The 23,415-nt window shown below is 42.0% G+C and overlaps 1 protein-coding gene across 4 annotated transcripts in view; it reads left to right on the top strand.

The window, feature by feature from the left end:
- Positions 1–23,415, top strand: part of LOC126458488 (regulator of chromosome condensation) — a 107,625-nt gene that overhangs the window by 21,199 nt on the left and 63,011 nt on the right. For all 4 annotated transcript variants that reach the window (XM_050095580.1, XM_050095581.1, XM_050095582.1 and 1 more), the window contains exon 3: positions 21,990–22,189. In XM_050095580.1, the coding sequence (XP_049951537.1) occupies positions 21,990–22,189 (200 nt within the window). The remainder of the gene's footprint in view (positions 1–21,989; positions 22,190–23,415) is intronic.

The raw sequence follows: 23,415 nt of genomic DNA, 5'->3' as shown, positions 1-23,415 counted from the left end.
GATTGAGTTCTCTTGAACTAGATCCATTCCTGGAGCCTTATTACTCTTCAGCTTCTTGATGGCTACCTCCATTTCCTCAGCAGTTAGTTTTGGTTCCTCTGTTTCTGAGTTCCCTGTATTTACAGAAGGCATCTTTGGTTCTGAGCAAAATCATCACTTAGCAATTCGTCAAAGTGTTGAGTCCACCTTAACATGTTGCTTCACCTCTACTCAAAATTTAGCCATCTGTATATCTAAATATGTTGGAAACGTGAGGCAATACTAACCTTACGACTTATCTTAGAAGAAAGATTAAGAAAAGGCAAACCTACATTTCTAGCATTTGTAGACTTAGAGAAAGCTTTTGACAACGTTAACTGGAATACTCTCTTTCAAATTCTGAAGGTGGGAGGGGTAAAATACGGGGAGCGAAAGGCTATTTACAATTTGTACAGAAACCAGATGGCAGTTATAAGAGTCGAGGGGCATGAAAGGGAAGCAGTGGTTCGGAAAGGAGTGAGACAGGGTTGTAGCCTCTCCCCGATGTTATTCAATCTGTATATTGAGCAAGCAGTAAAGGAAACAAAAGAAAAATTCGGAGTAGGTATTAAAATTCATGGAGAAGAAGTAAAAACTTTGAGGTTCACCGATGACATTGTAATTCTGTCAGAGACAGCAAAGGACTTGGAAGAGCAGTTGAATGAAATGGACAGTGTCTTGAAAGGAGGATATAAGATGAACATCAACAAAAGCAAAACGAGGATAATGGAATGTAGTCAAATTAAATCGGGTGATGCTGAGAGGATTAGATTAGGAAATGAGACACTTAAAGTAGCAAAGGAGTTTTGCTATTTGGGGAGCAAAATAACTGATTACGGTTGAAGTAGAGAGGATATAAAATGTAGACTGGCAATGGCAAGGAAAGCATTTCTGAAGAAGAGAAATTTGTTAACATCGAGTATAGATTTAAGTGTCAGGAAGTCGTTTCTGAAAGTATTTGTGTGGAGTGTAGCCATGTATGGAAGTGAAACGTGGACGATAACCAGTTTGGACAAGAAGAGAATAGAAGCTTTCGAAATGTGGTGCTACAGAAGAATGCTGAAGATAAGGTGGGTAGATCACGTAACTAATGAGGAGGTATTGAATAGGATTGGGGAGAAGAGAAGTTTGTGGCACAACTTGACTAGAAGAAGGGATCGGTTGGTAGGACATGTTTTGAGGCATCAAGGGATCACAAATTTAGCATTGGAGGGCAGCGTGGAGGGTAAAAGTCGTAGAGGGAGACCAAGAGATCAATACACTAAGCAGATTCAGAAGGATGTAGGTTGCAGTAGGTACTGGGAGATGAAGAAGCTTGCACAGGATAGAGTAGCATGGAGAGCTGCATCAAACCAGTCTCAGGACTGAAGACCACAACAACAATATCTAAATAAATTTGTCGTAGACTGGAAATCCATTTGCCTGTTCTTTTAAGTGTTGATAAAAAGCTCTCATCTTATTCATCCTTTCAGCTGTTCCATTTCTCCAGTTCTTTCATTTCATGCTACCCCCCTCCACTCCCTGCCGCCTTTGTTTTTGTGTGCCTCCTTCTTTCTCTTCTTGCTGTTCTGTAATTGTCTACAGATCTTCGGGTATGATTTACCTAGTTGCATTCTCTATTTCAGGCTTAATTTTTGATTGCTGTTAAATGTATACTACACTAAACCAGCCATTGTGTATAGTCTGATTTACTCTTCCTAAACCTTTGGTAGTGGCTTCTGTAAGGATTTCTTTCAGGTTTCTCCATATTTTCTCAATACTCTCATTGTCAGGAAAATGTGCCAGGCCTTTCTTGAATAGGTCACAAAATCTTTGAGCTGTTTCAGCTCCTTGACCTTTTCAGTCTGGCATTTTCTTGTGTGAAATCTGTGAACCTTCCTTGCATCAAACATTCAACTTCTGATCATTGCTATTACAAGGCAATGGTCAAAGTCAACATTGACACCTCTATAGCTTCTAACGTTTACTAGGTTGGACACACGTCGTGCATGTATTAGGAGATCATCAATTTGATGAAAAGTATTTCCAACTGGAGATTTCCACATCATTTTTTCATATGTCTGTGGTTAAAAGTTACACTACCCCCTACCATATTTCTACATCTACATTTGTGTCTGTACCCTGCAAACCACCATGAAGTGCATGGCAGAGGGTATGTTCCATTGTACCAATTGTTGGGATTTCTTTCCATTCCATTCACATATGGAGTGTTGGAGGAATGATTTTTTAAATGCCTCTGTGTGTGCTGTAATTATTCTAATCTTGTCCTCATGATCCCATGGTGAGTGAAACTTAGGGGGTTACTCTATTCCTGGAGTCATTATTTAAAGCAGATTCTTAAAACTGTGTTAATAGACATTCTTAGGATAGCTTCGATCTATCTTCAAAAGTCTTCCAGTTCAGTTTCTTCAGTGTCTCTGTAACACTTTCCCACAAGTCAAACAAACTTGTGACGATTTGTTCTGGCCTTCTCTGTATATATTCAATATCCTCTGTTAGTCTTATTTGGTATGGATCCCACACATTTAACCATTATTCTAGAATGGCTCACAAGAGTGATTTGGAAGCAATCTCCTTTGTTGACTGATTGCACTGCCCCAGTATTCTACCGTGATCATTTTATTTCACATCCCTACAAAGTGTTACACCCAGGTATTCGTATGAGTTGGCCAATTCCAACAGTGAGTCATTGGTATTATAGTCATAGGTTACTACATTTTTTTCATTTTGTGAAGTGCACAATCTTACTCTTATGAACATTTAAAGCAAGTTGCCAATCTCTGCGCCACTCTGAAATCTTATCAAGAACTGACTGAATATTTATGCAGCTTCTTTCAGAAAGTACTTGATTGTAATAACTGCGTCATCTGGAAAAAGCCTGATTTTACTGTTAATGTCATCTGCAAGATCATTAATATACATTATGACTGGCAGGGGTCCTAAACCACTTCCCTGGAGCACACACAAAGTTACTTCTACATCTGACGATGACTCTCCATACAAGATCACATGCTGTGTCCTACGTACCAAAAAATCCTCAATCTCGCCACGAATTTCACTCGAACCCCGTATGATTGTCCTTTTGACAATAAGCGTAGGTGCAGTGCTGAGTCAAATGCTTTTCAGAAATCAAGAAATATTGCATCTCCCTGGCTGCCTTGATCAAAGCTTTCAGTATGTCATGTGACAAAAGTGGAAGTGGGTTTCACATGATCGATGTTTTCGAAATCCATGCTGGTTGGCATTGAGATGGCCATTCTTTCAAGATACTTTATTAAGTTGGAGCTCTGAATATGTATTATGTTGGAGCTCTGAATATGTTCTATGACTCTACAACAAATCTACGTCAAGTATACTGGACAGCAGTTTTGTGGATCACTTTACTAACCTTCTTGCAGACGGGTGTGACCTGTGCTTTCTTCCAAGAACTAGGCATGGTTTTTTGTTCAAGGGATTTGCATCAGACTATTGGTAGAAGAGAGGCTAATTCAGCCATAATTTTAGTATAGAATGTGATAGGAATTCCATCGGGCCCTGGAACTTCGTTAAATTTTAAGGATTTCAGCTGTTTCTCTACACCACTGACACTAATACTTATTTCATTCACCTTTTCAGTGCTATGAGGTTTAAATTGTGGCAATTCTCTTGGGTTTCCCTTTGCAAAGGAGCATTTGAAAATGGAGTTAAGCATTTCAGGTTTTGCTTTGCTACCCTCAATTTCGTTTGCTAGGGACTGGACACTAACTTTGGTGCCACTAATAGCGTTTGTGTATGACACAAATTTCTTTGGGTTTTCTGGAAGATCATTTGACAATATTCTGCTATGATAGTCACTGAAGCCTTCATGTGTTGCTCTCTTGACAGCCAAATGTGTTTCATTTAGCATCTCCGTATCTATAACCACATGGTTGATTTTTATTTGCATTATGCAGTAGTCTGTTTCTTTAGAAGTTTCTTTACAGCAACTGTAAACCTCCTATTGTGGATTGTTTTGGATACTTATCTATCCAGTCAACTATTCTGTTAAACTTGAGTGGTAGTTCCTCCACATGCTCCTGCCTGGTGCTGAAAGTTTAATGTTCCTCATTGAGATAAGATGACACTACTGATTTTTACTGGACATATGTATCTTTCTGGTTGTTTTTGTTGTCCTTTGCACTTTGGTAATCATTGTTGCCGCAACTGCATCATGATCACTGGTACCAGTTTGTGTGGGCATCCTCAAAGAGGTCAGGTCTGTTTGTTGCCATTAGATCCAAGATATACCATCATAAGTGGGGGCTTCGAACTATCTGTTCTGGGTAGCTTTCAGACAAGGCATTGGTGACTTATCATGCCCACCACTAACAAAACTTAAGTTATTAAAGTCTCCACCAATGATGACAGTATGACTGGGGAATTTATGTATAAGTGAAATGAGGTTTTCTCTGAAGTTTTCGGTTACATCAGGAGAAAAACATGGGTGATAGAATTCTATTACCATCTTATGGCCGGCCGGAGTGTCTGTGCGGTTCTAGGCACTAAAATCTGGAACTGCGCGACCGCTACGGTCACAGGTTCGAATCCTGCCTTGGGCATGGATGTGTGTGATGTCCTTAGGTTAGTTAGGTTTAATTAGTTCTAAGTTCTAGGGGACTGATGACCTCAGATGTTAAGTCCCATAGTGCTCAGAGCCATTTGAACCATGTTTGCCCACGCATTATATGAGTCTTGCCCAGTGTCACATACAGCTTCAGTTTCTGTCAGTGGATTTCAGTTTGTTGTCTACTGCAAAAACATGCCGCCTCCATTTCCTATTAGTCCATCCTTTCAATATACACTTAAATTTTCCCGAAAAATCTCTCTGCTATCAATTTCATTGTTTGAACAAGCTTTCTGTTTCTAGTCTTAGGTGCACTTCACTGCTTTTCAGGAGCACTTCAAATTCTGGCACTACATTGCAAATGCTTGGATATTTAACCATTAGGATTTTAGTACTCTCACCTGTGAGATGCATTTCTGTCAATGTCTCACTGGTACTTCTGGGTTTCCTACAGCTATCATTATCTGGATTGGATGGAGAGTCACGTTATCTAAAATCCCTCACATACATTCAGCTACCTGAGTAGCAGCCTTTAATGTGTAGTGCGAACCTGACCCAATTGGTTGGATCCTATGGTTCTCAAACCCTATGGAGCAAATCGTCAAAGTTGCTGCCTAGTTTGTCACAGAACCTTTGAAGTCTTTCCATTTGACTAGGAACCAAGGGGCTGAGATCTATTATGGGAACAGTGCTGGAAATTGTGAATTTCGTTGAAACTCCTTGCGCAAGGCTGGTCTTCTCAATCTTCTCTGCCGGTTGCTGGAGTGATTCAAGTATGACCTCGGAGCCCAGATGATAGGCACAATTTGTTCCAACGTGCATCACGATAGGCAGTTGGTTGCACCCTGTTCCCAAAAGCTGCCAAAATAACCTCTTCAACATGTTGACTGAGGCCCACAGGCATATACGCTGAATACATCTGGTGTCCTTTCCTGTCCCTTGCTGCTATATACCTGTGGGACGCAATTATGTGCCACATATTTGAACTGCCAATGATTAATAGACCTCTATTCTTCTAAGTTTGCCACCTCTTGATACCGGGTGAAGCAAATTCCCCGAAATATGTGAAGTGAGTCCGACGGGCTCATTTCAGTGAAAGACAGCCCCTCAAACTTGTTTATTAGGGGGCTCAGTGTAACTCCCTGAGTGCTCTCTGGTTCCCTTCCATCCTGTACAAGACGCCTAGTCCTACCATTTAAACACCACTTGCATTCTGTTGGACAAGTAATGATGTATCCCGTACTTTCTACAGAGAGACAGGATCCACAGGAGAGGATAGTACTTTAGATACCTCTGGTGCTGGTGCCGCAGCTACATGATTCTCAGGAACTCTTCCAACAAAACGAATTGCAGCAGCTGCCAATCATTTGACATTAGTCAGGGCAATTTCCAGCTGCTTACGAACATTAATCAACTCATCCCATATTAGATAACAGCATTTTGGGTGGTACAATGTATTACAGGACAGTGGACAAATAACTTTAAGTAAGCTTGCTGATTATCTCTTAATATGTTGAGCTTAAAAGTTACTAATTTCGTATAAGAATTTTCATATACACAAAGTGAGATTTCTATTAAGCCAACATAAAAACGGTTTCCTAAAACTTTTTGAGGTTAATTCTAGATCTTAGCAAACTTGGAAACAAAGTTGATTTAGATGGATGTTGATAATATATGTGGCCACTACTCTTTAGGGGAAAGCTAAATGTAACACAACATGTTGGTTATAATATACACAACAATTACTAAATCACAAAGGTTGATTTGCGACAAATTAGATTATGCACAGGGCAATGGTAATTTCCGAAAATTCTCAAAAGTGCACATTTATTTCCACTGATGTACAATGTAATTCAGGGATGGATCTATTCTTTGGTGGTAGCTATGACTCTCAAATGTTGATTTACTATGAAATAAGTTACAGATCCAAAACACTCATAATGGTAACTTACGAAAATATAGTTTTGTAAGCAGCTAGAAATTCTCAGAAATAACCTGTTTCTCATGTAATTATATAATGAAATTAGAGAGTGATTATTTTGAACCAGGATAGGCCTACGGTTCTCAAAAATCGTAAAAGAGCACAAACATGTTTAAGCCTACAATTCATGATAACAGTAAGAATTTATCACAGCACTCTCAAATGTTCGAAATTTCACAATGTATCACAATACAAACGGGTATTGATGCAGTCAGTAAAGGATTATGCAGAAGCGATGCAAACAGTAAAATATGTGAATCTACACTTTCAACTTGGCACACGAATTTTGCACTTGCAGTGTCGAAAAATATCAAAAATGTGCAGCACCACCAGAGCAAGTCTTCTTCCTGTTGCAGCTAACAATGCTAACCCATTTCTTGGGGAAGCAAAATGTATAAGTCTGATCCCATTGTCATTTGAGTTATCACATAGACTCTATTTTCCGGTGCAAGACTGATAATGCATCCTTTCCTGTTTTTAGCGTTTACATCGCCAAAATTTACCTTACTGTCTCTTCTTGAATATTCATTGTATACTTCATCTAGCTTGTCATAAAAAGCCCCCTCCTGTTCTTCGCTCTAGCATGGATAACTATAGCTGAATTTCCTCCTGAGTCTGCACAGTCATAGTGGTTTCACATGGAAGTATATAATAAGGTGGTTTCTTTTCCTCTTTTCAACAAAACCAGTATCAAACATGAGATCTTTCTTTCGGCAGCTATAAAAAGAAGTTGCCCCCCCCCCCCCCCCCCCCACATCTCTCTCTCTCTCTCCCTCTCTCTCTCTCTCTCTCTCTCTCTCTCTCTCTCTCTTCCTCTCTGTCTGCTGTACATCTACATTGCACCGGATGAATGCATTTCGACAGGTATATGGGCGAGAGACAGGTTGTCAGGTGGAATGGGCAGAGTGGGAAAAAGGGTGAGGAGCAGAATGGAGGGATGGGGAAGAGTGGACGACACCTCGACAGAAGGCAGCAGGTACACAATGTAGGCATGCGAGAAAAATGGTGCACGGGACAGGAGTGACGTGCACCAGAACTGGTGTTTGTCAGTGATTAGGTTGCAAGGGGACAGAACAATGGGGGGGAAGGAGAGACTTGGTGAAGAAGGTGTAGCTGTAGGGCATCAACAGAGTTAGAGACCAGTAGGATTATATGTGAACAAAGGATATGTCACAAGGATAACTCAAATCTGCATGGTTCAGAAAAGCTGGGGGTGGGGATATAGCCATTGAAATTGGACCTATTTTACTCAGCAATGTGCTCTGCCACTGGGTAGTCAACTCTGCTCTTAGCCACAGTTTAGCTGTGGCCATTCTTTCACTTGGGTAGTTGGTTGGTGGTCATGCCCACATAAAATACTCAGTATTAATTGCAGCAGAGCTGGTATGTGGAATGGTTGCTTTCACTGGTGGCTCTCCTTCTGATAGGGCAGAATAAGCCTGTAGGTAGGTTGTGCTAAGTGGGCAGATAAGAGGGATCTTGTGCCTCGGGTCTTCCTTCCACCTCTAGTCTTTCACAAGGATGTGGTCCATGTGGCAAGGAGTTGGGAATGTGAGTGGCACAGGAATGGTCCTGGATATTGTGTAAGTTGGGAGAGCTAGCTAGGTGTGCCTCAGTTCATGGCAGAATTGAATGGTGAGTTTCTGATTTCTGTACTATATACCAGATATATTATTAAAATAATAAGTTACCTGAAATGGAAAGAACTGCATGAAAGTGATTTTAATGAACATAAACTGCATTTTCATTAGAAAAGTTTTAAACTATTTCTTTCCTGGCTCAGAGGATAAAAAAACTGCAAAAAGCAATTGCTTAAACCATGTTACCTGAACTTCAGTGAGAGTTTTATTAGTGTGTAACTGCATCATGAGATGACAATGCATTCTGAGTCATTAGAAATTAAGCCATAATTCAGATGTGGGAGGCCAGAGTTCTTCATTTTAATACACAACAAAAGAATGTGGTGTGGCTAGTGGTCTAGTGGTAGGACTTAACTTCACCTGCAAGCACCAGTACGTAATTTTCAGTGAAAATGTAGGTTATAAGAATTTTGGTTCTTGTGAATTATTTTGTATAAACAGAAAACTGTACACCAACCATGAACTAACAACAGAAGCTGTAACAATTACTTTCAAAACCAGTCCGTGGTGACTTAATGCTGCGAGACCAGGGCAGTATGGCAAGGCATATTCAGTCGTGGCATTGTTGCTTCATGACAGTGCACATCCCCATTCTGGTGGTGCCACTCAAAACCTTATTCAACAATTCGGTTGGGAACAGTTCAATTACGCACTGTAACAGCCCCAATTTCTCACCTTCTGACTTCCATTTGTTCTTGAACTTGAAGCTTGATTTTGGAGGACAGCAATGGTGACATGAAAAACAGTGTCCAGCAGTGGTTGTCTTCACTGGTGGAAATGTCTCTTCGCAGAAATGTAAAAAAAAAAAAAGTTTAAGAAATGCTGTTTCTTGTAAAAATAAATTTTGGTTTGGAACACGTTCTTGAGTTTTTATCCGAAACGGCACTTACTTTTCGGACATGCCACATATATGAGAACACAACTGAGAAATTGCCTTCTAAGAATAGAATAAGAGCTACTAGAACAATTCTGTTGTTACTGATCATTCCTTGCCATATTAACTACTAAAGGCTTGTTCAAGTGGGGACTAGACAGCCTGCACAGGCAGCGGCCTCCACCTTCTGGTGTCTGCTGCATATTTTGGCATTGCCCTGGTTCAACAGAAGACTGGTACCTCTATTAAATTAGTCGTTCCTGCAGTGGGGATGTGTCATATTGTGGTTCTCTACAGACACTGCAGCAGACAGATGTGAAAAATGTTGGAAGAGATCAAAAGATTAATTGATTTGGTGTGTGCATGTGTATTTTTGTACAATATGCACCATATGGCATTAAAAGTGTTGAAAAAGTTGGCACTGTAGAAGGAAATTGGCACCAGTCTGAATCATTTGAAGTAAATGCACGTTTATATAATATATACTACCACATAAATATTTTTGTGTAAAATACAGTGTAATTGATGTACAGTGGAATCTTGCATAGCGAGCATAATTTGTTTCGGAATCGTACTCATTGTGTGACACACTCGTTAAGCAAAACAATTCATCCCATATAAATTATTGTAAAATACGATAATGTGTTTCATCCAGAAAAGGTACTAAAAGATTTATCGTACTCATGCCATTTATTCAAAGAAAATTATACATACAGTTTTATGTACTTTATTATTCACAATACATAACTAATTCTTTTTTACAAGGAAGCTATCTATAGTCATTTATTTCTGTTGATGCTTCAACACTTGGCAAAAGTGCGACACAGCATTATTGTCAAATGAATTTGCAGCGCGGCTAGCCGCTGCTTTATTGGGGTGATGATTTTCAATGTATGATGCAACCAATTCCCATGCTTTCGGCATTTCTCTTATTGTGCCAGAAAATTGTTGCTTTGCTATTACCTCTCCCCCGCCCTCCTGTGAAGAATGAAGAACTCCTCTCCACAACTTCTGCTGTGAAACACACTGCAACCCCATAAGCTCTTCGGTGGTAATTTCTTGGCTGTCACCTTCCACAAGATCAATATAATTGTTATCCATTTCTAGTCCAATACTCTTGTCAAAAGACACAATCTCGTTGACTATAGGCTCCACAGGTACTGATTCAAATGCCTCAAAATCACATTTGACAATGCACTCTGGCTAGAGCATCTTCCTAGCAGAAGAGAGAGTTCTCTTGATACCCCCTTCCCATGCCTTTTCGATCATCTTGACACAGTCAACAATGTTGAAGTGATATTTCCAAAACTATATGAGAGTGAGATGGTAGCTTCAGTCAACTCAAACAATGCTCGAAGAGGGCTTCGGTGCATAGCTTCTTAAAGTTAGAAGTAATCTGCTGGCCCATAAGCTGGAGTAACTGAGTGGTGTTGGGAGGCAGAAATTGGATCTTGATGAACTGAAATTCTTCAAAGATATGTTGTTGAAGGCCTGGAGAATGGGCAGCAGCTTTGTCCACAACAAGCGAGACGTGGAGTGGCAGATCCACCTTGAGCTTATATTTTTTCACCAAAGGACCAAACACTTCATTGATCCAGTCACAAAGATGATCACATGTCACCCAAGCCTTGTTGTTGGATCTCCACATCACATTTAACATGCTCTTCTGATCTTTACACTTCTTAAAGGCTCATGGAGTTTCTGAATGGTAAACAATCAGCGGTTTAGTTTTCAAGTCACCACTTGTATTGGTACAGAATAGCAGTGTGAGACAGTCTTTCATTGGCTTGAGACTGGGCAATGCTTTCTCCTCTGCTGTTATAAACGTACGCTTCAGCATCTTTTTCCAGAATAGACCTGTCTCGTCAGTACGAGCATTTTGAAGTTTCTGATGATGATCTCTGCTGCCTCTGTGTTGGAGCTGGCTGCTTCGCCATGCCTCACAACACTATGGATGCCAGTTCTTCTCTTAAACTTCTTGAACCACCCAAGGCTTCCCTTAAACACTTCTTCGGCCAATGAGGATCTTGGCGTCGTCTTAATGAGGTTGGCAAAAATCGTTCTTGCCTTCTCGCAAATGATGTTCTCGTTAAGTGTCACCTTGCAATTTATTTTCATTTATCCATATAAGAAGCAACCTTTTGACATCATCCAGAATATGATACTGTTGTTTAGATACTCTTGTCACTCTGTTTGAAGCATCTGTCTCCATAATACTGTCTTTATTCTTGAGGATAGTGCAAATAGTTGATGTAGACCAATTGCATGTGCATTCTAAATCAGCAGTGCTCACACCACATTCATGATTTTCAGTGATTTTACATTTCATTTCTAAGGTCACTTGCCCTCACTTATGGTTGTCTGCATGTGGTTTTACCTTTGGGGACATTTCTACGAAGGTTATTAAAATTTCCACACAAAAAAACGCTGTGTGAATTCAAGTTAAGAAAAATGTGCGATCATAAACTGTGGTAGCAGAAAGAATATTAAACCCAGCCTGCAGTACATACTAAAGACATTGTTCAGATACCACTGCCAACAATGAAAGGTGTTCATATTATGGAAAGTTTCCCCTGCTGCAAGCAAACAGCTGGTGACGTCAGATTATATCGTCGTCACTCATTATGCGAAACATTGCTAGTTAAATGAGTCAATTTTTTTACAGTTTGTTTGTGAATTGCACTTTATGGGAGGTGCTTGTTAAGCAAGATTCCACTGTAGTATCATCTTTGGATTAACTTAGAGTGAACAGTTGTATATCTAGCCCAAAGCAGATAAGACATGTTCCTAATAATAATATAATATCATTCTGGAGGATTGTTTAAAAAAATTATCAGAGGCCAAGGTTAACATTTCAGTGTGTTGACAAGACACACAAAAGCAACAGAAGAAATGGTCTTCACCAAACCTCAGTTTTTACAGAAGGTTCTGAAATTCACCATAGCCTTAGAGTTTACTATTAATAGGACATTTTATTAATCTTCCTCAAAGAGATTGTAAATAAAAGTAACAGTTGGTCATCACTGGAGCTACTGCTCATGTTTGCAGTTCACTCGCAACAAACGCCATTCAACAAATGGATTGCTGAGAGCTACTCACAATGTTTGAATCTTCAGAAAAATCAGTTTGGTGCAGTACTAAATCCTTTCATTTAAAAAGTAATTATCCCTTCAAACAATCCTTTCTCTAACTTTAAATTTTATCAGAGATATTCAGAAATTAGTAAGAAGGTTGCATATTTTGCAGAGAAGAAATATTTTTTAACCAGCAGAAAAAAGCTCTGATCAGAGCACAAAAAGGGGAATGTGCTCCTGTTTAAATGACTGACTGAGAAGTGGGATACCAGTGCTCTCATTCTACCTTGCTTGGCATCTTAAAAATATTTCCAAAAATTTTGATGTGCAAACACATTCACACTTTTTTTTTTTAGCATGCAGCTTGCCTCTCACTCCCACAAGCACTCCTAACTGTAACTCGCGCGCACCCACTGATCCATTGCTGCGGGAAGGGAAATTTCCCTCTCAGTGGTAAGAAGATATTATTATTCCTGTCCTGGAACTGGGAAAGGACCCACATACTTTAACTAACTACTGGCCAATCTCTGATGAATGAGCTGTGTAAACTATAGGAACAAATATTCAGCCACTGTCTTTAATAGTAGCTTGAAGCTGGAGGGCACATTTTGACGATTCCAAATTAGCTTTCGCACTTTCTGGTCCACCACAGATCATCTGGTTCATTTGGAATCTGCAGAACACAATGATTTTGCACATCCCCAACATCTGATAGCTGTGTTCTTTGATGTACAGAAGGCATACGATACCACCTGGCAACATCACATCCTTTCCACTCTACATGAGTGGGGTTTCTGGGACAATTTACGCATTTTTATCCAGAATTTTCTCTCTCTCCGATTTTTTGGGGTCTGGATATGTTTGACTCTCAGCAACCAGTTTATAAAGGAAACTAGAGTCCCTCAGAGATGGGTTATGAGCATAACGCAGTTCTCTACCACCATCAATGGTATTGAAAATAAATTAGGCCCCACAGTGTCTGTCACTGTATGTGGGTGATCTTTGCCTGTACTGTGCTTCTGCATCAGTATGCACCACTGAGTGCCTACTGCAAGGGGATGTTTGGATAGTACATGATCGGGTCCTGTATCACGGCTATCAGTTTTTCCCAGAAAATCATAAGTTGTGCATTTTTGCCAACTCTGCACTGGCACCTGCACCCGGAAATTTATCATGGTGACCAGTTACTTGAAGTCACTGGAACTTTACAATTCTTAGGTATTTTGTCAGCAAGCTACCTTGGCCGCCCCATGCCTGCCAGCTCAAGGCAACTTGCAGAAGAAGCTAAATGCTCTTTGTTTTCTTAGCAACTCCTTGTTGGACCAGACCATATAGTTCTAAGATTCTACAAAGTGGTAGTTTTATGCTGCTTGGACGATGGATGTGTTGCCAATGGCTTGGCAGACCATTCCCACTGAGCCTGCTGGACCCTGTTCACCACACTGGCGTGCAGTTGGCAGCAGTCGCCTTCTGTGCGAGTCCTATTGACAACCTCTTGGCAGAAACTGGTGTCCCACCACTGTGGGTTAGATGACAGCGGCTTCTGGCCAATTAAGCAGTCAAAATCTGTCAGGTGGCTACTCACCCATGTCACTCAACTCTCTTCCACAGCAAGAGTCAGATACTTTGCGCATTGTGAAAAACTGGATAGACCAGTTAAGATCTGACTTGACATCTATACCCTGCCCTTTGACATGGATGGAGCTCTTTTGTGCCCCCAAGAAGGATGCTGATCTTATCCTTCCAACACCTGTTTTGTCTGATCCTTCACAATTATTCTAATTCGGTATGCATGTATATGGACTGATCAAAAGTCAATGACTGGGTTGGTTTCACTTTTGCACATGCAAGGGGCCATGAGAAGTACCTCTGCTGAGTGCCTGTAGTGTATACATATCATAGTTGGTTGCCATATGTCAGGCTTTGTGGTGTGTCCAATCCCTGACCATGGTGAACTTCCTAATATCTAGCAATTCCATGAGTTGCATAAAAGGCATATCCCTGTGCTATCCCAAAAATCTATGGTTGCCAACATCCAGGATCCACTGGTTGACCTCTACAGCTCTGGAAAGACAGTGACTGAGCAACATAGGCATTCCGGGAAATGAACTCTCTGACCCTCTAGCTAAAGATGCAACTACAGAAGATCAACTTGACATCGGAATACTAAGTGCCAACCCCAACACAGTATTTTGAGGCTCTGGGAATTGGGATGGCAGGCTGCTATAACCCAAAATAAGCTGAGAGTGATTAAAGTGTCCACTAAGGTGTGGCATACAACTTTCCAGGCCTCTCGGAAAGATGCCATTGTGTTGTGCTGACTGCACATCAGCCACATGCGACTCATCTATGAGTTCCTTCTGTATTGAGAGGATCCTCCTCACTGTAGTCTACTGACAACAACACATGTTCTTCTTGAGTGCACCCTGCTGGCTGATCTGCAGCACGCTCTCAGCTCGCCTATCTCACTATCTCAAATACTTGTGGATGATGAGACAGCTACTGTCAAAGTGTTGCATTTATGCATTTCCTGAGGGAGAGCGAATTTTACACCAAACACTCCTCTGCTTTCAGTGTTCGAGGTAGTTGTGGGGGAGGGGGGCAGAGCCTCCCCCTGCCGTGGGTACTCCGTTATGCGACTGCTAGTTACTTTCTTTCCCCCTCACCCTTTTGTACCTTTAGACCCTCTTGTGCAAGATGCCTCAGTTCTCTATTTTCTTTTGCCTATCATGTTACAACTGCTTTCTCACCCTTTTCCAAACTCTTTGACTTGCTTAAATAGTTAGAGCAGCCAGGTCTCCACTTTTTTTGCTTTTTACCTTTTTAGGTGTTTCTCTCACTGTAACAGGAAGAGTAGGGCAAGAGGATACTATTACATGTGCAGGTATAGATTCCCGAGGTGCAGGAAGGTCCAGTTGCACGTTGTTGTAGCTAGGTCTTAGGAGCATGAGAAAGCATGATAAATGATACTTCAATAACCATAAGCATAAATAGAGTGAGAGGCTGAGACATGTAGATTTGGTGGAAGGGGACAAAGGAAATACAGATGGAAGCAGGGACAGAGGTAGATGGAGGACAGTGATTTTGTTTGTAGAGGCGGAGGTGAGAATGATGGGATAAAGAGATACCATCTATGAAGTGAGACGAGCTGATGTAGGTGATGAAAGGGGAGCCAGGTGGACTATGAAGAATCCCATTACATTCTGCCAAGTTTTATTGTGCAACTTGCCCTCGTGTTCTGCCATTTGGAAAGTCATCTCATCATTTGACTTTGGTGTATGTATGGTTGATGGTCATTCCTTCATAAAAAGCAGTGCAGTGGTTCCAGCAAAGCTATGCATGGCATGACAGTTTTTACAGGTTATAGTGCCTCTAATGGAGTAGAATATGCCAGTGACACGAATAGAATAGCTTGTAGTCGGTAGATGCGCATTACAGGTATTTCACTTTGGTGTTTCGTGCAACTGTTGCCTACGTGACAAGGTATTGAGGACAGAAATGTGTTAAGAATTGACTGATTCGTTTTTTAGGTTGAACAGATAGAAGAGTATTGCTTTAGGAGGCTGGACTTCAGGGAGGATGTCCTCATTTTTAGAAAATATTTACAGTACACCTCATCCTCTCTCAGGGGTCAGACTCCCCACCCCCTGTCCCAGGGAGGGGGCATGCGGTTCTTTCGTGAGTTCGCGTGTGGGGCACACAGGGGGCCCCAAGCTGTAGCAGCCCATTCATCTGTCCTAGGCTGCATGCCCTTCCCCGTGCCCCTCCCTCCTTTTCCTCACTTCTCCCCCTCTGCACCCTCCTTCCCCTCTCTTGGTGTCCTTACTTACATCGAATGGTCTATCCACCTGGTTTCCTGTATTGCTTGCAGTGTTGTTCCCCTTGCCTTTTCTTTTTCATCCATCCTTTTTGGAGTTCTTGTTCTCCATTTGGGGCTTGACCCCCATTTCTAAATTTTCTCTCCATTGTGTGAGGCATTTGGGAAGAACTCTCTCCCTAGCATCTGTGGTGTGGATACCTCCTCTCCCTCCCTTCCACTCTTCCTTCCACCGAAGCCGCCATGTGCCCTGCTAGGTCACCAGTATGTACAGCCAGTCAGTGTGGTGGGGCTGTTACACACCCATCTGGCTGAGCCCTCCTGACGACAAATGGATCACACTTCTGATACCTGAGCTGCTGCATCCCCATCTAGGGGTGATTGCTTGTCGTTCTGGAGCATCATACTCCCAGCAATGGCCACTTTCCCAGACAGCTCTTGCTATGGCTGGGTGATGCATGTGGGGAGAGCCCCTGATTGGAGTGGGTGATATTGGGGTGGATGCTTTGCATGTGAAATGTATCAAGCTCCAGAAAACTGGCCATTGTTCTACAGCCATCTCTTTGGTTGGTAATGGATCATTGAATGCTGCTTTTTATGACCTTGCAGCCGTACTTTCCCTGGCTACACATTGGGAGGAGGGCCAGGCTCGCCAGCTTGGAGTGAAACACTTTTTCCCCTACGTGGTCTGCACTAGGATGGATGGGTACACATTCACTGGCTCAAAGCTGTTATTTTTTGTGGAAAATATCAGACAACTTCGTTGGGGAGGAGTGTGCCAATAAGATGTGCTTGGGTTCGCTTTTGAGCAAAACTAGTTCTGCTGCACAGTCTGCTGCCGTTTGTGCCTGTTTTCATCTTGGCGATGTCCTGGTGTCGGTTACTCATCACCACTCTTTGAATATGGTTCAGTGAGTCATTTTTCATAAAGACCTCATCTTTCAAACTGATGTGGAACTCTGGGTGGAGTCATCCTCCCAGAGAAGGTCAAGGTTATGTGTTATTGGTGTGACATGAAGCTGTACATCCCAACACTAATGAGGTGCTTTCGGTGTTTACGTTTTAGGCACGTTTTCCCGATGTACAGCAGAACCTCTTGTGTCATGAATGTGGGCACCCACTCCCTGAAGGGAGCCCCTGTGTTTTGCCACTCATGTGTGTTAATTGTCAAAACTGCCACACTCCGCACTTGCCAGATTGCCCTACTTATCAGAAAGAAAAGAAGATACAGGAGTATAAGTTCCTTGATTCTTTGTCTTACACTTAGGCTCATCAGAAATATGACCAACTTCACCCTGTGTCAATAACTTCTACTTTTGATTCTGTTGCATCCTTTCCTCCTCCTCCTCTCTCTCTCTCTCTCTCTCTCTCTCTCTCTCTCTCTCTCTCTCTCTCTCTCTCTCTTCCTTACCCCAAATCCCATCCCCCTACCCTTTCCACCGTGGTTCGCATGCCCTCCCCTCAAGATGTCACTCCACCTCCCAGGCCGAAGAAATGTCCCTCTTCTTTGACGCTCGGTGGTGACGGGGCTTCCTTAAGAGTTGTCACCCCCCCCCCCCCCTCCCATCCCCTCTGGCTTCTCTCAGCCCAGAGGTCTACTACACAACTTGGCCAGAGGACACACAATATGTGTGCCCCAAGGTCACCTGCTCTCTTTTGGGCCCAGATCTCCAAATCTTGTAGAAGCCTGCTCTCCCTGTGTCCTGCCCTCCTCAACCTATGAAAGAGAAGAGGAAGAAGAAGACACAGGTGAAGCCCCCCTGGTACTCACGGAAGTGCCACCTTCAACCTTGCAACCCTAAGTCAGATCTCTTATTTAGGGATGCCACCCCATCCTCGTTGGTGACCGATGGTGACCCTGCAAGAACCCACCACTCACACTAAACCTCCAGAAACGTATCAGTTTAGCAAGTAAATCCGTAATGATAGTATAAGGGTCATATGGTATAACTGGCCACGCTTCCCAGTTTTGCAATAGTGATAATTAAGTCAGTCCGTCCTTGAACTTTCATCCTACCTGTTATATAGATATGTGCCATAGCTTTATGTTCCCCTGGAGAGCCGCAGCAGCACTTTTAGATTCTGGAAGTGCATTATTACTATGTTTTACATAATGAAGTGGAAAGGAGGTTTTTTTGTGCAAATAATTTTTATATGGGCACCATTGTCGTGCATTTAAGAAACACCATAAAATGAACTTGCTCACACTGATTATAAGCTAACTATTAATAGTAAGAGAGCACGGTCTACCGCATGACTGTATCGAAAGGCATCCTATTGGTGACTGCTGATTATGGTGCACAGCCTGAAACTTGAGTGTACATTTGGTAAAGTTTGTATAAGATCGTACACCTTTGGTTATGCCGAAGTTATTTATTTATTAATATCAGCATTTCCTTTCTTTGTAAATTACTGGAAGATAGTATTGAAGATCCGTAGACTTCTCCTAATATCCGATTGAAAAAAGGCAACTTTTGTTAGCAAATATTTATTGATAAGAATTACTTGATCCATGCCAGAATAAATGTACGTTCCCTACATACCTCTTTGCTAACATCACAAGTGATTACTGTATCGGCACATCCCACTGGCTCTGAAACCACCTCAGCTAGCCAGTGTGGGAATGTACTGTTCACTCCTTACTCTGTACTTACTGCAGTGCTGATACATTCACTGTCTATATGTGAAATAGCAAAACTGGAAATAAAGTATAATGCACTCTTGTCTGCAAATTAAGGGTACCTTACAACTCAGCAGTGTGCTTGGCTGAAGCTCTGTTGCCTCCCATTTGGATACCTGCTCCAGGCTTGTTCAATGGAACTGTAATCCCCCCCCCCCCCCCCCCCCCGCATCCTCCCCTCGCCTCCCCTTTTTCCTTCCTTCCTTAAACTGGTCGCCATGCAATAACCTTTGTGATAGTGACCACTTCCTGCTGATTCTCCAGTTTCTTCCTCTCTCCCGTAGCATCATGTTGATTGGCGTCTGTGCACCTCCCAGGTTGTGTTTACATACACCATCTTTGTCAGATCGTATTGATGAAGTCGTCCATAATCTGCCCGATAAGATAATCCGCACTGTCAGGATTGCCTTTCCCCATTTGACAGGCCCCATTCGCAGTCAGCCAATTCCAGGGTAGAGCATGGCCATTGTCATTTAGTTTCTTCTTTCCCTTTGTCATGGGTGTGGGCTAGCACGCTCCGAGGTTGTCAGTGGCAGTCTTCCATTCCAGTCCTTTCCCTCCCAGGTGGCCTTGTACAGATCCACCAGTTCTTGTAGGATACCTAGTGAACCATTTTGTGATGGTGTCAGCGTCAGCTTCTTATCCAGCTCCTGTCCTCCTCCGGAAACAGCAGGCTGAAGCTTCCCACTTATGTTTTACCCCTTGTCAGACAGACTGTACAATGAACCTTTCACTGAACGGGAGCTGCTTCTGGCCCTCTCTTCTTCCTATGATTCAGTTCCTGGCATTGATTCCATCCATAACCAATGGTTCAACACTCACTCTTCCACGACGACAGTAGGTCCTCCAGGTGTTTATTCGCAAAGGCATTTTTCGCTCTCAGTGTAGAGACAGTTTTGTGATCCCTGTCCTGAAGCATGGCAAGGATTTGTCATCCCTTGATAGTTACTGGCCAATCAGCCTGACCAATGTCCCCTGCAAGTTACTAGAATGGATGATGGCTCGTTGGCTCAGCTAGGTCCTTGAGTGTTGGGACTGTATATCTCCTTACCAGTGCAGTTGTCAGGAGGAACGCTCACTGATTAATCATCTGCTTCAATTTTAAACCACAGTTCAGCAGGTCTTTTCTGAGTACCACCGTCATCTCGGTTTTCTTTGATCTCCATAAGGCCTATGACACAGTTTGGTGCCATTTGCTTCTGATACTGACAGCTCTAAATCTGCCAACCATGTGGTATATGTCTTCTGTTGGCACAGAACGCCATCTCTTGCCTGCCACTTGTGGGCTTTTTACTGCAGAATGGATGGCCATCTACCGGCCTCTGCTTCATTAAATGGTCCTCAGTTGGCCAAGTTTTGTTATGTATGGACTCAGTGAGTGCCTTACAGGCTATCGTCGCTCGGAGTTTTTCCAACTGTCCCTTGGTCTCTGCCAACCTCCTGGCTGAACATGGTGTAGCGGTTTGATCTGTTGATTTCAATTGGGTTCCTGCCCAGTTAGGTATTCCCAATAATGCACTTGCTGATTGTCTGTCTTTGGGGGGGGGGGGGGGGGGACAGGTGGCCACATTCTCCCCCCCCCCCCCCTCCCCCCCACACACACACTCCCCATGACCTTTCCAGGGGCAGATTTGCAGCTTTACATGAAATCCCTTTTTGCTCTATCATGGGTCAACTCTTCGGAAGCAATCCCCCCCGTCCCGGTCTAATAAACTTTGTACAAACAAGGAGGCTCCCACCATCCACCATGTGGTATTCTTCCCTTTGCCTCTTCTGATGGGAATCTACCATCCTCTGCTGTGGTGGTGGTGGTGCCCCACCGCATGTAGAGTTTCTGGAGCACCCCTCCTCTCCCCCCCATTTCCACCCACCTCCCTCCTGTTCTTTCCTCTTTCTGCTGGCCTGATGTTCCTTTTCCCCTCTTAGTTTGGCCGCTACCCCTTCCCCTTGACTGGACTGTGCTGTTCGTTGTTCCTTCCTTGATTTCTGCTTTCCTTGATCATGGCGCCCAATGACCTCACTGTCTGGTCCCTCACTCTCTCCCCTCTCCCCATTTAACCATCCAACCACACACTTTTACCCTCCATACTTCCATATTTAATTACCCCTACAGCAGTAACAGTGATAAGGTGTATTAGTCAGACATTGAACTTGTATTTCAGGGGTGCTTGGAACACACTGTTTTTACTGCGGACCTGGTGTCTGGTAATAGAACCCTATGTTTTATTAAACAGACCTCCCTTACCTGCATTTTAATTTGTACTGAGTCAATGAACAGTCTCCAGGCTATTGGCCAATGTTATTCTTGTCACACTGTGATATTTGCTACTCAAGATCTTCTCTTTGAACTCAGTCATACTACCTGCTTAGCTGTCTTTGTCTGTGTCACAAGTCATGTGGGTATTCCAGAGAATGAACTGAGCAGTCATTTGAGTAGAGAAGCCATTACTCACCCAACATTCACTTTGACTGTCCCAGGCACAGATTTTTGGGTGTAGATACAACCTCTACTCATTCGGACATGTAACTTCTAGTGGGCCACTGCTGCATTCTCTAATAAACTCTCCACTATCAAGGAGATTATGGCTGCATAGTGCTGCTGCTCCTGTTCCTCCTGGAAAGAATCCACTATCCTGTCATCTCTGCCTCCTCCAGGAATTCAGAATCTTTATTTTTTGTTTGAAAGAATGTAATCATAATATTGTTACTGTTTATGTGCAGTAATTTTAGGTAATTCTGTGAATGCCAAATCACTTACCAAATAACACAGCACACCAATAACTTCTGCACATAAAAAAGTTTGAATTAAGAATTAATTTCAGATTTGTACAGTATCCTACTACAATGACTTTCCTCAATCAAAGTGTTTTGCAGACTGATGGTTAGTATCTTAGGTAGTTAATATTTATACTTGATGCTAAAAAAATAAATTAAATTGCACTGATATGTAACAACATTGTTTAAAGACTGAGCAGAAAATAAGCTAGTTAAACAGTATTAAATGACTGATGACCTTCAATGTTAAGTCCCATAGTGCTCAGAGCCAAACAGTATTAAATAGAAATTTATAGTAATATTTTTAGCAATTTATATATTGAACAGTGACATGGATTAATTTATGTTTAAATACATTTGTTATATAGTATTATAAGATTTTGTGACGACATTCAATTATGAAAGCTACATGTTATATGGGACATATACAATGACTCAATTTTGTAGACAGTCCTAATTTGAAACCTAACCATTAGAGCTGATGTAACTGTCCATCTTCATACAAACGAAATAATAACTTTTCTTAAAAGATAAATTATGTGTTGCAGTACTCCTTCCAAGTCCAGAATCCCTTGATGATAAGGAGACTGGCCTTGTATTCACATTTGGCCAGGGTGATGTTGGCCAACTGGGCCTTGGGGAGGATGTCCTTGAACGAACTAATCCAGCTATTGTAAAAAATCTTGAAAATGTAGTGGATATTTGTGCAGGTGGTATGCACACAGTTTGTCTCACGAAGACTGGAGAGGTAAGACACACATGACCTTGCACTGTAAGATAATCATTTGTTTATTGACAAATGTGGATTACTGTTTTTACAAAAATAAGAAGAAACCAGTGTGTGAATTACGACAGTTATTTTTAGTACAGCAAATAATACCACTCATGTTATTACATTAAAAATGCATCTTTATTAAATCGTTTTTTCTTTCCTTGTGTTAGTGGTTTCATAGAAGTCAACTCTCTTACATTTTCTTCCCCCCGGTGAATGCCAAACTCTTTAGATAGTCTTAGTTTTTGTCACTAAAGAAAGATCTTCCTTCTGTGTGATCAAGCCCAGGAGACTACACTATGTCATGAGTCTAGTCTAGTCTATTTCCTGCAGTCTTCCTCTATACGTCTAAGACTCCACATGCCTGTACATCTTTTATTCTGTCTTTTCATTTCCTCCTAAGACTTTCAATGGATATCCAACAATTAATTGGGAAAATTACAGTTTTGTTAGTGGTGGGCACAATAAGATAGCTTGTGAACCTTTACTAAATGTCTTCTCTGAAAACTACCTAGAACAAATATTTAAAACCCCACCCAGGATGGAAATATATTGGATCTAATGGCAACAAATAGACCTAACCTCTTTGAGGATGTCCGCATCGAACTGGTGTCAGTGACCACAACACGGTTTTGGCAACAATGATTACTAAAGTACAAAGGACAACTAAAAAACCAGAAAGATACACATGTTCAGTAAACTAGATAAAAAATCTGTAGTGTCGTCCTATCTCAGTGAGGAACATTAAACTTTCAGCTCTGGGCAGGAGCATGTGGAGGAACTAAGGCTCAGTTTAAAAGAATGGTTGATGAAGCACTGGATAGATACATACCCAGCAGAACAGTCCGTAATGGGAGGGAACCTCCATGGCATACAGTCACTGTAAGAAACTTTTAAAGAAATAGACTACTGCGTAATAGGAATATAACAAACACATTTGGCTGTCAAGAGGGCAATGCGTGATGCGTTCAGTGACTACCATAGCAGAATATTGTCAGATGATCTTCCAGAAAACCAAAGAAATTTGCTTCATACATAAATGCTGTTAGTGGTACGAAAGTTAGTGTCCAGTCCCTAGAAAATGAAATTGAGTGTAGCAAAGCAAAAGCTGAAATGCTTAACTCCATTTTCAAACGCTCCTTTGCAAAGGAAAACCCAAGAGAATTGCCCCAATTTAAACCTCGCAGCACTGAAAAGGTGAA

The sequence above is a fragment of the Schistocerca serialis genome, chromosome 2 (assembly GCF_023864345.2).
Source record: "Schistocerca serialis cubense isolate TAMUIC-IGC-003099 chromosome 2, iqSchSeri2.2, whole genome shotgun sequence".
Lineage (NCBI taxonomy): Eukaryota > Metazoa > Arthropoda > Insecta > Orthoptera > Acrididae > Schistocerca > Schistocerca serialis.
The sequence above is the reverse complement of the archived record's forward strand: the minus strand, read 5'-3'. Positions and strand labels throughout refer to the sequence as shown.